The following is a 17,971-nucleotide window of genomic DNA, read 5'->3' as shown; positions in this document are numbered from 1 at the left end:
TTCTTTAAAAAAATGAAAAAGCAAAATGAAAGTATCAACACTTTACTGAATAAACACTTTCCACACACACGCTGAAATTCTGTTATATATATCTATACATACAGAGAGAGAGAGAGATGGTTGAAGTGTTCTTATTGCGTTGATCAACAGCGTCTCTTAGAGTTCAACAATTGCAACATCAAGCGAATTAAATATTTTTGGAAGGGTTTGATTCAATATTTCGATGAATAACAGTAAAACACACTATAAAATACGAAAGTATTAAAACAGACTTATCAGCTGAATTTCTGTGGAATTCGATATTGTATGAAAACACAAAAATAAGTTACGATATAATTGAACAAATTTATTGTATAAAACTCCTGCCCCACGGTCAAAAATAAGTAACTGTCTGACAGATGGCATACAAATATAATAAATTCATCATTAAATAAAAGCTGCTTTCTGGAAGTGCTCATTTCTACTGGCAGAACCTTCAAACACGTAGAAAATTATATATTACTTTAAAATAAATAACTTTCTAATAATTTCACAAATTAACTAATCTCAACACAAAATAATTATAAATGAACGAAAGTGACTGACTTAAAGATGCGTGTGCATACACGTACAGATACAGAAATACTCTCTGGCAGCATTAGAAGAAGTAGAAAAGACAATTGAAGAACTAAAAATATGGTATTCTTTAAAAAAATGAAAAAGCAAAATGAAAGTATCAACACTTTACTGAATAAACACTATCCACACACGCGCTGAAATTCTGTTATATATATCTATACATACAGAGAGAGAGAGAGATGGTTGAAGTGTTATTATTGCGTTGATCAACAGCGTCTCTTAGAGTTCAACAATTGCAACATCAAGCGAATTTAATCTTTTTGGACCGGTTTGAACAAATCTGCCCCATGAAAAATTATGTAAAACACACTATAAAATACGAAAGTATTAAAACAGACTTATCAGCTGAATTTCTGTGGAATTCGATATTGTATGAAAACACAAAAATAAGTTACGATATAATTGAACAAATTTATTGTATAAAACTCCTGCCCCACGGTCAAAAATAAGTAACTGTCTGACAGATGGCATACAAATATAATAAATTCATCATTAAATAAAAGCTGCTTTCTGGAAGTGCTCATTTCTACTGGCAGAACCTTCAAACACGTAGAAAATTATATATTACTTTAAAATAAATAACTTTCTAATAATTTCACAAATTAACTAATCTCAACACAAAATAATTATAAATGAACGAAAGTGACTGACTTAAAGATGCGTGTGCATACACGTACAGATACAGAAATACTCTCTGGCAGCATTAGAAGAAGTAGAAAAGACAATTGAAGAACTAAAAATATGGTATTCTTTAAAAAAATGAAAAAGCAAAATGAAAGTATCAACACTTTACTGAATAAACACTTTCCACACACACGCTGAAATTCTGTTATATATATCTATACATACAGAGAGAGAGAGAGAGAGAGAGAGACTGACAGAATAGATGCCGAAGACAAGACTAACATCATTCAAAGATGAGGAGCTATTTAACTGACCTCAAGAGGAGAGTCTGGTTCATCCAGGATGCTCTTCTCACTCTGAATCCTCTGCATGGTTCCTGTAGAACTGGGGTCCATTATCAGCACGTTCTGACTAGCAGCTCTGCCAAACTTACAGTCACTCTTTCTGGAGTCAGTGGTCCTGCACACCTCGTAGTTGTACACGTGTTGGAGAGTCCCTGTCCCCAAAGTGTCTGAGTAACGTGGTGGATAATATGGAATGACAGGCAGGCTGGAGTGATACAGGATACGAGACTGTCTCCACCTGTAGATCTTGACTGATATAATCACCACTAAACAGGTGATGAAGAGGAAGGAGACCACAGCCAAAGCCAAGACTAAGTAAAAAGTCAGGTTGTCATTGTACTCCTTGTCGTGTGCAAAGTCAGTGAACTCTGACAGCACTTCAGGGAAGCTGTCGGCCACCGCCACGTTCACAATGACTGTAGCTGAACGAGAGGGCTGCCCGTTGTCCTCCACGATAACACTCAGTCTTTGTTTGACGGCATCTTTATCAGACACCTGGCGGATGGTTCTGATCTCTCCATTCTGGAGGCCCACTTCAAACAGGGCCCTGTCTGTGGCTTTCTGCAGTTTATAGGAGAGCCAGGCATTCTGTCCAGAGTCCACATCAACAGCCACCACTTTAGTCACCAGGTAGCCCACATCTGCTGAACGAGGCACCATTTCAGCCACCATAGAGCCTCCAGTCTGGACCGGGTACAGAACCTGAGGGGGGTTATCGTTCTGGTCCTGGATCAGGATTTTCACACTCACGTTGCTGCTGAGTGGAGGAGAACCTCCGTCCTGAGCTTTGACCGTGAAAACCAGCTCTTTGATTTGTTCATAATCAAAGGACTTCACAGCGTGAATCACTCCACTTTCAGCATTGACAGACATGTACTCAGAAACTGGTGATGCACCAATCTGAGTATCTTCCAAAATGTAAGATATTCTGGCATTTTGATTTTCATCAGGATCTTTCGCCCTCAACGTGAGAACAGAGACACCAGGAGAGTTATTTTCCACTATAGGTGCAGAGTAAACAGCTTGTGGAAACACTGGAGCATTGTCATTCACATCAGAGATCTTTATATTAAAGGTTTTCTTGGTCGAAAGAGAAGGAGTTCCTGCATCGGTGGCAATTACAGTAATATTATAATCTGAAACACTTTCACGATCTAATATGGCATCTGTTACCAAAGTGTAATAATTCTTCAAACCAGATTTAACTTTAAAAGGTGCATTTTGTTCAATTCTACAGTTTACATGTCCATTATGGCCAGAATCAAGATCCTTTACATTAATAATGCCAATAGTTGTACCAGGAGGAGAATCCTCTGATACAGGACTCGTGAATGACATCAAATGAATGACAGGTGGATTATCATTCAGGTCAATCACATCCACGATGACTTTACTGGAGTCTGTTAATGCTCCTTGATCTGAAGCTTCAATCCCAATTTCATATTTCTTGTTTTTTTCAAAGTCAACTGCACCAGAAAGAGAAATAACACCAGTGTTTGTGTCAATTTCGAATACACTGTCAATACTGCCTTGCATTTTGGAAAAGGAATAATAAATCAAACCATTTGATCCACTGTCTGCATCTGTGGCATTTACTGTGATTATAAACGTGCCCTTTGGAGCATTTTCCTGGACAGATGCTTTGTAAACGGTTTGATTGAAAACAGGGGAGTTATCGTTAACATCTAAAACAGTTATATCAATATTTACTGTACCAGACTTCTGTGGAGTCCCACCATCCACGGCTATTAGCTTGAGAGAGAGATTTGGGTAACGCTCCCTATCCAGCGGCTTCTCAAGAACCATTTCCGCATACTTTCTGCCGTCAGAAGTGTAATAACTTTTTAAATTGGATTTAATTGTAAAAGGAACATTTTGTTCAATTCTGCAGTTTACATGTCCGTTATCGCCCGAGTCAAGATCCTTTACATTAATAATGCCAATAGTTGTACCAGGAGGAGAATCCTCTGATACAGAACTGGTGAATGACATCACATTAATAGCTGGAGCATTATCATTTACATCTGTTACTTCAATTATAACTTTACTTGAATCAGTTAAACCGCCCTGATCTTTTGCATCTATCCTGAGTTCATGCTTTTTGTCTTTTTCATAATCAACTGAGCCTTTAATTAAAATTACACCACTCTTCTCATCAATCATAAAGATGTTACCCTGACTGTTACTATGGTCTGCAAAATAATATGTGACGATGCTGTTCGAGCCGGAATCTGCGTCACTGGCGTTAACTGTGGTAACATAAGTATCTGCAGGAGAATTCTCCAACACCGTGGCTTTGTACACTGACTGATTAAACACAGGCGCATTATCATTCACATCGAGCACAGTAACATCTATATTTACTGTTCCTGATCTCTGTGGCGTTCCTCCATCCACAGCTATCACCTTCAGAGACAGATACGGATCAGTCTCCCTGTCTAGGGGCTTCTGCAGCACCATTTCAGCGTATTTCTTTCCATCTGCGTTCGAGTTTTGTTTCAAACTAAAATAGGAATTGTCAGTCATTACATATGCTTTTAACCCGTTAACACCCACATCTAGATCTTCCGCACTCATCAATGAGAAACGAGCTCCGACGATGGCTGATTCGCTAATTTCGAAATTGATTTTTTCTTTTTTGAACGTCGGTGAATGGTCATTTACGTCCATTATTTCAACAGTAATTTGATGCAACTCCATCGGGTTTTCTAAAATCACCTCAAAACTAAAGCTACACGGTGTCACATCTCCACAAAGCTGCTCCCGGTCTATTCTCTCGTTGACGGTAAGAATCCCTTTGTCTGTCTTTAGCTCGTGTACTGGGTGTTTTCTCCAGGCACGACACGAGCACGGCCAGAACGAAGCCTTTTAATGTCTAAACCAAGGTCCTGGGCTACATTACCAATTAAGGAGCCTTTCCTCATCTCTTCAGGAATAGAGTACCTGAGGTGTCCGCTGGCAATATGGTTAAAATGAAAAAACAACAGCAGAAGACACAGATTCTTTCCGCAGCCAAAGCGCCATTTTACGCACTGGATGTCCGCTGATTTTCCAAACGCCATTATAGTAAAACAATGATCAAAGTCCACCAACCCGTTCCACGTACTAAAAAAAGACCATAACATGAGCAACCAGCACTGATTCTGATTAAAATGTATGGTAAAAATCCGTTAAATCCGTCCCATTCCGTCGTGAATGAGTGCAAGTAGCGCACACTCGGTTTTCCTCTCTCATGTGACGCGTTTGAGGAGGAGAGAGAGAGATGGTTGAAGTGTTCTTATTGCGTTGATCAACAGCGTCTCTTAGAGTTCAACAATTGCAACATCAAGCGAATTAAATATTTTTGGAAGGGTTTGATTCAATATTTCGATGAATAACAGTAAAACACACTATAACAAACGAAAATATATTTTTTTTAAAAAAAACAATCAACTGAATTTCTGTAGAACTCGATGTATGTCAACGCATAACAAAGTGATGATATATTTAAACTAATTAAAGCATCCTTAATCGAAAACTGCTCTTTAAGGCGCCTGTCACATGATTAAAAGTAAGTGACTGACAGATGGAATGAGTATCCGGAAATATGGTTTGACCTAAACATATGCGTGCACAGACATGCATTCACATGTAATACACTCCATGGTTCTGAATGTATATAGGTATTAAGTGTAGAAATACAGATTAAGGTAAGGTAATATAGAGGGGAGGTGTAATTTAACTGACCTCTAGAGGAGAGTCTGGTTCATCCAGGATGCTCTTTTCACTCTGAATCCTCTGCATGGTTCCTGTAGAACTGGGGTCCATTATCAGCACGTTCTGACTAGCAGCTCTGCCAACTTACAGTCACTCTTTCTGGAGTCAGTGGTCCTGCACACCTCGTAGTTGTACACGTGTTGGAGAGTCCCTGTCCCCAAAGTGTCTGAGTAACGTGGTGGATAATATGGAATGACAGGCAGACTGGAGTGATACAGGATGCGAGACTGTCTCCACCTGTAGATCTTGACTGATATAATCACCACTAAACAGGTGATGAAGAGGAAGGAGACCACAGCCAAAGCCAAGACTAAGTAAAAAGTCAGGTTGTCATTGTACTCCTTGTCGTGAGCAAAGTCAGTGAACTCTGACAGCACTTCAGGGAAGCTGTCGGCCACCGCCACGTTCACAATGACTGTAGCTGAACGAGAGGGCTGCCCGTTGTCCTCCACGATAACACTCAGTCTTTGTTTGACGGCATCTTTATCAGACACTTGGCGGATGGTTCTGATCTCTCCGTTCTGGAGGCCCACTTCAAACAGGGCCCTGTCTGTGGCTTTCTGCAGTTTATAGGAGAGCCAGGCATTCTGTCCAGAGTCCACATCAACAGCCACCACTTTAGTCACCAGGTAGCCCACATCTGCTGAACGAGGCACCATTTCAGCCACCATAGAGCCTCCAGTCTGGACCGGGTACAGAACCTGAGGGGGGTTATCGTTCTGGTCCTGGATCAGGATTTTCACACTCACGTTGCTGCTGAGTGGAGGAGAACCTCCGTCCTGAGCTTTGACCGTGAAAACCAGCTCTTTGATTTGTTCATAGTCAAAGGACTTCACAGCGTGAATCACTCCACTTTCAGCATTGACAGACATGTACTCAGAAACTGGTGATGCACCAATCTGAGTATCTTCCAAAATGTAAGATATTCTGGCATTTTGATTTTCATCAGGATCTTTCGCCCTCAACGTGAGAACAGAGACACCAGGAGAGTTATTTTCCACTATAGGTGCAGAGTAAACAGCTTGTGGAAACACTGGAGCATTGTCATTCACATCAGAGATCTTTATATTAAAGGTTTTCTTGGTCAAAAGAGAAGGAGTTCCTGCATCGGTGGCAATTACAGTAATATTATAATCTGAAACACTTTCACGATCTAATATGGCATCTGTTACCAAAGTGTAATAATTCTTCAAACCAGATTTAACTTTAAAAGGTGCATTTTGTTGAATTCTACAGTTTACATGTCCATTATGGCCAGAATCAAGATCCTTTACATTAATAATGCCAATAGTTGTACCAGGAGGAGAATCCTCTGATACAGGACTCGTGAATGACATCACATGAATGACAGGTGGATTATCATTCAGGTCAATCACATCCACGATGACTTTACTGGAGTCTGTTAATGCTCCTTGATCTGAAGCTTCAATCCCAATTTCATATTTCTTGTTTTTTTCAAAGTCAACTGCACCAGAAAGAGAAATAACACCAGTGTTTGTGTCAATTTCGAATACACTGTCAATACTGCCTTGCATTTTGGAAAAGGAATAATAAATCAAACCATTTGATCCACTGTCTGCATCTGTGGCATTTACTGTGATTATAAACGTGCCCTTTGGAGCATTTTCCTGGACAGATGCTTTGTAAACGGTTTGATTGAAAACAGGGGAGTTATCGTTTGCATCTAAAACAGTTATATCAATATTTACTGTACCAGACTTCTGTGGAGTCCCACCATCCACGGCTATTAGCTTGAGAGAGAGATTTGGGTAACGCTCCCTATCCAGCGGCTTCTCAAGAACCATTTCCGCATACTTTCTGCCGTCAGAATTGGAATACCTTTTTAAGACAAAATTATCATTTGGGGATAAATAATATTCCTGAAGTCCGTTCACTCCGACATCAGGATCATTGGCTGTGGGTAAAACAAAACGTGCTCCCGTTGCCGCGGATTCCCCAATTGTCAGCTGCATGTCGTGCTGATGAAATGAGGGCGAATTATCATTAATGTCCAAAACCTCGACCGTAACGTGGTTGAGCTCCATCGGATTTTCTAAAATCAAATCAAAGCTGAAGCTGCACGGCGTTATGTCTCCACAAAGCTGCTCCCTGTCTATCCTCTCGTTCACCACGAAAATCCCTTTGTCTGTCTTCAGCTCCGTGTACTGGGTGTTTTCTCCGGTAACGATCCGGGCCAAACCAGAGCGGAGCCTCTGCACATTTATGCCGAGGTCTGACGCAATATTACCGACAAGGGAGCCTTTCTTCATTTCTTCTGGTATTGAATATCGGATTTGTCCTCCGACATTACAAATGAGGTACAGAAGAATCAGAAGAATCTGCGATGTCCGACTGAAGCATAAACGCCATCTTAGAGCCCCATAGCTCGATATCCAGCGATCCATTTTGCAAAATAATTTATTTAAAAGTAAAACTACGAGACACACGTATAATAAATAAAGTGTAATGTACAAAAAGTATTCCTTAAAACGTTCCGCAGTAAAAATCTCAACTATGTAGTCAAATCACGCCGAGTGAGCTCTCCAACCGGTGATATCACTGAGCATAATGATTCTACGCAGGAAAGAATGGTGAAAGGCGACTCCTTTAAAAATATATTTTACTAAATTTAACCAACAGCGTCCCTTTGAGGCCAGTCAGGGAACATCATTTACCTCTACGTATTTTATTTTTTTTAAATACGCAGATGGGAAAAATGCTTTGTCAGATATCTTTGAACTGTTCCACGATTCCAAGGCGTTACTAATTTGATACACATACCTTATTTTGTTTTTATAGCTCTTCTAAGAGTAAATGAACAAATTCAAAGAAAGAGCAATTGGAATAATACTGAATAAAAACTCTTTGTTTCTGAACTTTTCACGAAGACAGCAAGTTACTGACTTTCATATACACGTGATAGGCCAAAGTGTTCGTGTCATTCACACACATTAAAAACATTTAAAAAATTGCAAACAAAGCGTTTTATGAAGCATGTGACTTAATGATTAATTATATTATTTTTTACAGACAGAAATCCAATGTAAATAATGCTTGAAAAAGCAAAACGACTGCGACTGCATGGGTGGAGCTGACCTTGGTGCTGAAGGTAAGAGTATCTGCTTGGCTGCTCTCAATGAAAATATTATGCACAAAAACGGCACACACACACAAAAACAGAACAACCTTAATCAAATAAATAAATATAAATCGATTAGCTCCTCACCTCAAGAGGAGAGTCTGGTTCATCCAGGATGCTCTTTTCACTCTGAATCCTCTGCATGGTTCCTGTAGAACTGGGGTCCATTATCAGCACGTTCTGACTAGCAGCTCTGCCAAACTTACAGTCACTCTTTCTGGAGTCAGTGGTCCTGCACACCTCATAGTTGTACACGTGTTGGAGAGTCCCTGTCCCCAAAGTGTCTGAGTAACGTGGTGGATAATATGGAATGACAGGCAGACTGGAGTGATACAGGATGCGAGACTGTCTCCACCTGTAGATCTTGACTGATATAATCACCACTAAACAGGTGATGAAGAGGAAGGAGACCACAGCCAAAGCCAAGACTAAGTAAAAAGTCAGGTTGTCATTGTACTCCTTGTCGTGAGCAAAGTCAGTGAACTCTGACAGCACTTCAGGGAAGCTGTCGGCCACCGCCACGTTCACAATGACTGTAGCTGAACGAGAGGGCTGCCCGTTGTCCTCCACGATGACACTCAGTCTTTGTTTGACGGCATCTTTATCAGACACTTGGCGGATGGTTCTGATCTCTCCATTCTGGAGGCCCACTTCAAACAGGGCCCTGTCTGTGGCTTTCTGCAGTTTATAGGAGAGCCAGGCATTCTGTCCAGAGTCCACATCAACAGCCACCACTTTAGTCACCAGGTAGCCCACATCTGCTGAACGAGGCACCATTTCAGCCACCATAGAGCCTCCAGTCTGGACCGGGTACAGAACCTGAGGGGGGTTATCGTTCTGGTCCTGGATCAGGATTTTCACGCTCACATTGCTGCTGAGTGGAGGAGAACCTCCATCCTGAGCTTTGACCACTATCTGAAGTTCTTTAATTTGTTCATAATCAAAGGATCGAGCTGCACTAATAACTCCATTTTCAGAGTTTAAAGACAAATAAGATGAAATTGGACTCCCACCGATGTGTGTTTCCTCTAAAATGTAGGAAATTCTTGCGTTTTGATTCCAATCAGAATCTCGTGCACTGACAGTAAATATGGATGTTCCAGGAGAATTATTCTCTACAATATATGCAGAATAACTCTGCTTCTCAAATAAAGGTGCATTGTCATTTACATCAGAAATAATCAGATGTAATGTTGTTGAAGTTGAAAGAGGAGGAGTCCCTGAATCAGTTGCCGTTACTGTTATGTTGTATTTAGAGACAGATTCTCTGTCGAAGAACTGATCCGAGATCAAATTATAATAGTTCGTTAAAGATGACTCGATTTTAAACGGTAGTTTTCTGTCTAATGAACACTTAATTTGTCCATTTTTATCTGAATCTGCATCTTTCACATTGAAAACAGCGATTGTTGTACCCGGAGGGGCATCCTCGGATATCGTGCTGGAGAATGACATCACGTTTATAACCGGGGGATTGTCATTGAGGTCAATTACATCAATTATAATTTTACTCGTTCCAATTAGGCCCCCTTGATCTTTTGCCTCCACCCTTACTTCGTATTTCCTGTCTTTTTCATAATCTATGGGACCAGACACAGTGATGGCTCCTGTACTTTCATCAATAGTAAATATTTCCGCAGCCCCTCCTTTCATCTTGGACAGGCTGTAAGTGATCAGGCCGTTTATACCGCTGTCTGCGTCTGTTGCATTCACGGTCACAACAATAGAGCCTATTTTGGTATTCTCCATTATAGAAGCTTTATATACCGACTGATTAAAAACTGGAGCATTATCATTTGCGTCTAACACGGTGATGTCTATATTTACTGTACCGGATCTCTGCGGTGTTCCTCCGTCACTGCAATGAGTTTTAACGACAGATGCGGGTGTCGCTCTCTGTCTAAAGGCTTCTGCAGCACCATTTCCGCATATTTACTTCCATCTGGGTTTGCGTGTTGCTTTAAGATGAAATTTTCATTCGGTGATAAAATATAATTTTGTAAAGCGTTTTGTCCAACGTCCATATCATCCGCGCCCTGCAGCGGGAATTGCGCTCCAGTTACAGCTGATTCACTAATATCAAACTTGATAGGTTTGTCTTGATTCGGGAAGACAGGAGCGTGATCATTTATGTCCAAAACCTCCACCGTTATTCGGTGTAGTTCTATGGGATTTTCCAAGATCACCTCGATGCTGAAGCTACACGGTGTGACGTCCCCACAAAGCTGCTCTCGGTCTATTCTCTCGTTCACCACTAAAATCCCTTTGTCTGTGTTCAGCTCCGTGTACTGGATGTTTTCTCCGGTAACGATACGGGCCCGGCCAGAACGGAGGCGTTTCAGATCCAAGCCAAGATCTTGGGCTAAGTTTCCAATTACAGAACCCTTCTTCATCTCCTCCGGTATAGAATAACGAATCTGACCACCTACCATATCCGCCACAAGATGGAGAAATATCAGCAATCCTATTTGCCGTCGAAAGCCACATAAACGCCAGTCTACGGACATGGTGGAGAGAAAAAAAAAAAATCCTCCTTCGTGGTACAACGAATACAAGATTAGGTTTATTTCCAGATATGTAGGTTTCAGCTTGATGCCTTTATTAAAAACAAAAATGTTGGTATTCTCATGCGTATTTCCGCGAGTCTATGTTGTCTCTCGCTCCCCACAGTTCTATCACAGAACTGAACCGTCGCCAGTCTTCACTGAATGACGGGTGGGACCGGCTGAATGACGAAACAGCATTAATGTTTCCCTGACCAACAGCATCCTCTACAGTCTCAACAGTGAAATCCACCAATAAAGGGAAGAAACTGGCACAACCTTTATTTGGGTTAAGATTATATGTCCGTAAATTAAAACATAAGCAATATTTAAAGAAGTCAATAATGAAAAACAGATCCATGTTAGGTCAATGTTCACGTGTACCCTCCCCATGACCCCAAAAGGGATAAAGCGGGTGAAGACGAGACAAGAGCCTTTGATCCAATAAAATGTTGAAGTACAAAATAAATAAACAATATACTGCTACTACTACAACTACTAATAGTAAATGCTATATTTTAATTTATGAAAATATTTATGACAGACTAGGGTACGTGAAACACCCATTCCATCTGTGTTTCCACAGCAACCACAATTGCAAACTCGTCATTCTGTAGTACACACACACACGCACAAACACAAAGCAACGGATAAAAACTAATATTTTAAAGCCCTCACCTCTAGAGGAGAGTCTGGTTCATCCAGGATGCTCTTCTCACTCTGAATCCTCTGCATGGTTCCTGTAGAACTGGGGTCCATTATCAGCACGTTCTGACTAGCAGCTCTGCCAAACTTACAGTCACTCTTTCTGGAGTCAGTGGTCCTGCACACCTCGTAGTTGTACACGTGTTGGAGAGTCCCTGTCCCCAAAGTGTCTGAGTAACGTGGTGGATAATATGGAATGACAGGCAGACTGGAGTGATACAGGATGCGAGACTGTCTCCACCTGTAGATCTTGACTGATATAATCACCACTAAACAGGTGATGAAGAGGAAGGAGACCACAGCCAAAGCCAAGACTAAGTAAAAAGTCAGGTTGTCATTGTACTCCTTGTCGTGTGCAAAGTCAGTGAACTCTGACAGCACTTCAGGGAAGCTGTCGGCCACCGCCACGTTCACAATGACTGTAGCTGAACGAGAGGGCTGCCCGTTGTCCTCCACGATAACACTCAGTCTTTGTTTGACGGCATCTTTATCAGACACTTGGCGGATGGTTCTGATCTCTCCATTCTGGAGGCCCACTTCAAACAGGGCCCTGTCTGTGGCTTTCTGCAGTTTATAGGAGAGCCAGGCATTCTGTCCAGAGTCCACATCAACAGCCACCACTTTAGTCACCAGGTAGCCCACATCTGCTGAACGAGGCACCATTTCAGCCACCATAGAGCCTCCAGTCTGGACCGGGTACAGAACCTGAGGGGGGTTATCGTTCTGGTCCTGGATCAGGATTTTCACGCTCACATTGCTGCTGAGTGGAGGAGAGCCTCCATCCTGAGCTTTGACCACTATCTGAAGTTCTTTAATTTGTTCGTAATCAAAGGATCGAGCTGCACTAATAACTCCATTTTCAGAGTTTAAAGACAAATAAGATGAAATTGGACTCCCACCGATGTGTGTTTCCTCTAAAATGTAGGAAATTCTTGCGTTTTGATTCCAATCAGAATCTCGTGCACTGACAGTAAATATGGATGTTCCAGGAGAATTATTCTCTACAATATATGCAGAATAACTCTGCTTCTCAAATAAAGGTGCATTGTCATTTACATCAGAAATAATCAGATGTAATGTTGTTGAAGTTGAAAGAGGAGGAGTCCCTGAATCAGTTGCCGTTACTGTTATGTTGTATTTAGAGACAGATTCTCTGTCGAAGAACTGATCCGAGATCAAATTAAATAGTTCGTTAAAGATGACTCGATTTTAAACGGTAGTTTTCTGTCTAATGAGCACTTTATTTGTCCATTTTTATCCGAATCTGCGTCTTTTATGTTTAAAATTGCGATTGTTGTACCCGGAGGGGCATCCTCGGATATCGTGCTGGAGAATGACATCACGTTTATAACCGGGGGATTGTCATTGACGTCAATCACATCAAACACCACTTTACTTGTTCCGGTCAGGCCGCCACGGTCTCTGGCTTCAACTCGTACTTCGTATTTTCTGTCTTTTTCATAATCTATGGGACCAGACACAGTGATGGCTCCTGTACTTTCATCAATAGTAAATATTTCCGCAGCCCCTCCTTTCATCTTGGACAGGCTGTAAGTGATCAGGCCGTATATACCGCTGTCTGCGTCTGTTGCATTCACGGTCACAACATTAGTGCCTATTTTGGTATTCTCCATTACAGAAGCTTTATATACCGACTGATTAAAAACTGGAGCATTATCATTTGCGTCTAACACGGTGATGTCTATATTTACTGTACCGGATCTCTGCGGTGTTCCTCCGTCCACTGCAATGAGTTTTAACGACAGATGCGAGTGTCGCTCTCTGTCTAAAGGCTTCTGCAGCACCATTTCCACATATTTACTTCCATCTGGATTTGCGTGTTGCTTTAACATGAAATTTTCATTCGGTGACAAAATATAATTTTGTAAAGCGTTTTGTCCAACGTCCATATCATCCGCGCCCTGCAGCGGGAATTGCGCTCCAGTTAAAGCTGATTCACTAATTTCAAGGCTGACATGTTTGTCTTGATTCGGGAAGACAGGAGCGTGATCATTTATATCCAAAACCTCCACCGTTATCCTGTGAAGCTCTAGTGGATTTTCCAAGATCACCTCGATGCTGAAGCTACACGGTGTGACGTCCCCGCAAAGCTGCTCTCGGTCTATTCTCTCGTTCACCACTAAAATCCCTTTGTCTGTGTTCAGCTCCGTGTACTGGATGTTTTCTCCGGTAACGATACGGGCCCGGCCAGAACGGAGGCGTTTCAGATCCAGGCCAAGATCTTGGGCTAAGTTACCAATTACAGAACCCTTCTTCATCTCCTCCGGTATAGAATAACGAATCTGACCACCTACCATATCCGCCACAAGATGGAGAAATATCAGCAATCCTATTTGCCGTCGAAAGCCACATAAACGCCATTCTACGGACATGGTGGAGAGGGAAAAAAAATCCTCCTTCGTGGTACAACGAATACAAGATTAGGTTTATTTCCAGAGATGTAGGTTTCAGCTTGATGCCTTTATTAAAAACAAAAATGTTGGTATTCTCATGCGTATTCCGCGAGTCTATGTTGTCTCTCGCTCCCCACAGTTCTATCACAGAACTGAACCGTCGCCAGTCTTCACTGAATGACGGGTGGGACCGGCTGAATGACGAAACAGCATTAATGTTTCCCTGACCAACAGCATCCTCTACAGTCTCAACAGTGAAATCCACCAATAAAGGGAAGAAACTGGCACAACCTTATTTGGGTTAAGATTATATGTGCCCGTAAATTAAAACATAAGCAATATTTAAACAAGTCATTAATGAAAAACAGATCCATGTTAGATCCATGTTCACGTGTACCCTCCCCATGACCCCAAAAGGGATAAAGCAGGTGAAGACGAGACAAGAGCGTTTGATCCAATAAAATGTTGAAGTACAAAATAAATAAACGATATACTGCTACTACTACAACTACTAATAGTAAATGCTGTATTTTAATTTATGAAAATATTTATGACAGACTAGGGTACGTGAAACACCCATTCCATCTGTGTTTCCACAACAACCACAATTGCAAACTCGTCATTCTGTAGTACACACACACACACGCACGCGCACACACACACACACACATGCACACGCACAAACACAAAGCAACGGATAAAAACTAATATTTTAAAGCCCTCACCTCTAGAGGAGAGTCTGGTTCATCCAGGATGCTCTTTTCTCTCTGAATCCTCTGCATGGTTCCTGTAGAACTGGGGTCCATTATCAGCACGTTCTGACTAGCAGCTCTGCCAAACTTACAGTCACTCTTTCTGGAGTCAGTGGTCCTGCACACCTCGTAGTTGTACACGTGTTGGAGAGTCCCTGTCCCCAAAGTGTCTGAGTAACGTGGTGGATAATATGGAATGACAGGCAGACTGGAGTGATACAGGATGCGAGACTGTCTCCACCTGTAGATCTTGACTGATATAATAACCACTAAACAGGTGATGAAGAGGAAGGAGACCACAGCCAAAGCCAAGACTAAGTAAAAAGTCAGGTTGTCATTGTACTCCTTGTCCGTGCAAAGTCAGTGAACTCTGACAGCACTTCAGGGAAGCTGTCGGCCACCGCCACGTTCACAATGACTGTAGCTGAACGAGAGGGCTGCCCGTTGTCCTCCACGATAACACTCAGTCTTTGTTTGACGGCATCTTTATCAGACACTTGGCGGATGGTTCTGATCTCTCCATTCTGGAGGCCCACTTCAAACAGGGCCCTGTCTGTGGCTTTCTGCAGTTTATAGGAGAGCCAGGCATTCTGTCCAGAGTCCACATCAACAGCCACCACTTTAGTCACCAGGTAGCCCACATCTGCTGAACGAGGCACCATTTCAGCCACCATAGAGCCTCCAGTCTGGACCGGGTACAGAACCTGAGGGGGGTTATCGTTCTGGTCCTGGATCAGGATTTTCACACTCACGTTGCTGCTGAGTGGAGGAGAACCTCCATCCTGAGCTTTGACCACTATCTGAAGTTCTTTAATTTGTTCATAATCAAAGGATCGAGCTGCACTAATAATTCCATTTTCAGAGTTTAAAGACAAATAAGATGAAATTGGACTCCCACCGATGTGTGTTTCCTCTAAAATGTAGGAAATTCTTGCGTTTTGATTCCAATCAGAATCTCGTGCACTGACAGTAAATATGGATGTTCCAGGAGAATTATTTTCTACAATATATGCAGAATAACTCTGCTTCTCAAATAAAGGTGCATTGTCATTTACATCAGAAATAATCAGATGTAATGTTGTTGAAGTCGAAAGAGGAGGAGTCCCTGAATCAGTTGCCGTTACTGTTATGTTGTATTTAGAGACAGATTCTCTGTCGAAGAACTGATCCGAGATCAAATTATAATAGTTCGTTAAAGATGACTCGATTTTAAACGGTAGTTTTCTGTCTAATGAACACTTAATTTGTCCATTTTTATCTGAATCTGCGTCTTTCACATTGAAAACAGCGATTGTTGTACCGGAGGGGCATCCTCAGATATCGTGCTGGAGAATGACATCACGTTTATAACCGGGGGATTGTCATTGAGGTCAATTACATCAATTATAATTTTACTCGTTCCAATTAGGCCCCCTTGATCTTTTGCCTCCACCCTTACTTCGTATTTCCTGTCTTTTTCATAATCTATGGGACCAGACACAGTGATGGCTCCTGTACTTTCATCAATAGTAAATATTTCCGCAGCCCCTCCTTTCATCTTGGACAGGCTGTAAGTGATCAGGCCGTATATACCGCTGTCTGCGTCTGTTGCATTCACGGTCACAACATTAGTGCCTATTTTGGTATTCTCCATGATAGAAGCTTTATATACCGACTGATTAAAAACTGGAGCATTATCGTTTGCGTCTAACACGGTGATGTCTATATTTACTGTACCGGATCTCTGCGGTGTTCCTCCGTCCACTGCAATGAGTTTTAACGACAGATGCGAGTGTCGCTCTCTGTCTAAAGGCTTCTGCAGCATAATTTCCACATTTTTACTTCCATCTGGGTTTGCGTGTTGCTTTAAGATGAAATTGTCATTCTGTGATAAAACATAATTTTCTAAAGCGTTTTGCCCAACGTCCATATCATCCGCGCCCTGCAGCGGGAATTGCACTCCAGTTACAGCTGATTCACTAATTTCAAACTTGATAGGTTTGTCTTGATTCGGGAAGACGGGAGCGTGATCATTTATGTCCAAAACCTCCACCGTTATTCGGTGTAGTTCTATGGGATTTTCCAAGATCACCTCGATGCTGAAGCTACACGGTGTGACGTCCCCACAAAGCTGCTCTCGGTCTATTCTCTCGTTCACCACTAAAATCCCTTTGTCTGTGTTCAGCTCCGTGTACTGGATGCTTTCTCCGGTAACGATACGGGCCCGGCCAGAACGGAGGCGTTTCAGATCCAAGCCAAGATCTTGGGCTAAGTTACCAATTACAGAACCCTTCTTCATCTCCTCCGGTATAGAATAACGAATCTGACAACCTACCATGGGGATGCACAGCAGGAAAAACATAAGCAGCTCGGTGTGCTGCTGAAAGCCATGAAATAATCGCCATCTTGCGGACAAATGAGTAAAAAATCTCCTCCTTGCTTCCATGGCGACACAGAATTTAAAGCCAAGACTAATAATCCAAAGATGAGACAACCAAACCGATTAAAGTGCGTCCCTCTCTTCGATGAAATCCTTCAATCCTCTTCTTTACTGTGAATGAGCTTTCAACTTCAGAAAATGGAGTCTTTACCGCTGTGACAGTCAGAAGACGAGCTGCCTGAATGACGACAGCATTCGACTATGTGCGAGTTTATGTGTTTCGATATTTGGTGACCAACAGCGTCCCTTAGAGTCGGAAAAATGAACACCATTTAGCCTCCACACAGTACTACAAACCTCAGGATGACACATATTCTGTTCAGATGCTAAACCGGCTTTTATTTTTTATTTTTTAAAGAAAGCTAATAGAATAAAACGCCATATAAAGTATCGGGAAAACATCCAGGTATACAATTATTAAAATAAACAAATCACAATTAAAACAAAGATGAATTAATGTTTCAAAAATGCCTCCATATTTTTTTTCCTCAATAGATGAAGATATATAATTAAAGAAATTCCGCTCATATCTTCAGAGACAAATGCACTGCCTCACAGTTACTGTTTAATAATAAAAAAAATCAATAAAAAACTATCAAAACCAAGATGAAGACTGAATATATGGACAATTAAAAACTGCTGGAGACTATAGTTACT

General features: G+C 41.6%; 5 protein-coding genes and 1 pseudogene across 8 annotated transcripts in view; all 6 read right to left on the bottom strand.

The window, feature by feature from the left end:
- Positions 1–17,971, bottom strand: part of LOC130531666 (protocadherin gamma-C3-like) — a 235,825-nt gene that overhangs the window by 115,538 nt on the left and 102,316 nt on the right. The gene's annotated exons all lie outside the window — the stretch shown is intronic.
- LOC130531723 (protocadherin beta-3-like) lies at positions 1,060–4,721 on the bottom strand (annotated as a pseudogene).
- On the bottom strand, positions 5,299–7,922 carry LOC130531684 (protocadherin gamma-A5-like). The gene is given in 2 exon segments (XM_057043803.1): positions 5,299–5,413; positions 5,416–7,922. Coding segments are annotated over 2 exon segments (2,442 nt in total). The 5' UTR covers positions 7,748–7,922; the 3' UTR covers positions 5,299–5,303.
- Positions 8,542–11,246, bottom strand: LOC130531692 (protocadherin gamma-A4-like). Its single transcript, XM_057043809.1, is given in 2 exon segments — positions 8,542–10,340; positions 10,343–11,246. Coding segments are annotated over 2 exon segments (2,430 nt in total). The 5' UTR covers positions 10,989–11,246; the 3' UTR covers positions 8,542–8,556.
- On the bottom strand, positions 11,667–14,589 carry LOC130531686 (protocadherin gamma-A4-like). The gene is given in 2 exon segments (XM_057043805.1): positions 11,667–12,913; positions 12,916–14,589. Coding segments are annotated over 2 exon segments (2,439 nt in total). The 5' UTR covers positions 14,123–14,589; the 3' UTR covers positions 11,667–11,681.
- LOC130531675 (protocadherin gamma-A2-like) lies at positions 14,833–17,461 on the bottom strand. Its single transcript, XM_057043795.1, is given in 3 exon segments — positions 14,833–15,248; positions 15,251–16,198; positions 16,201–17,461. Coding segments are annotated over 3 exon segments (2,469 nt in total). The 5' UTR covers positions 17,321–17,461; the 3' UTR covers positions 14,833–14,847.

The sequence above is a fragment of the Takifugu flavidus genome, chromosome 9 (assembly GCF_003711565.1).
Source record: "Takifugu flavidus isolate HTHZ2018 chromosome 9, ASM371156v2, whole genome shotgun sequence".
Taxonomy (NCBI): Eukaryota; Metazoa; Chordata; class Actinopteri; order Tetraodontiformes; family Tetraodontidae; genus Takifugu; species Takifugu flavidus.
The sequence above is the reverse complement of the archived record's forward strand: the minus strand, read 5'-3'. Positions and strand labels throughout refer to the sequence as shown.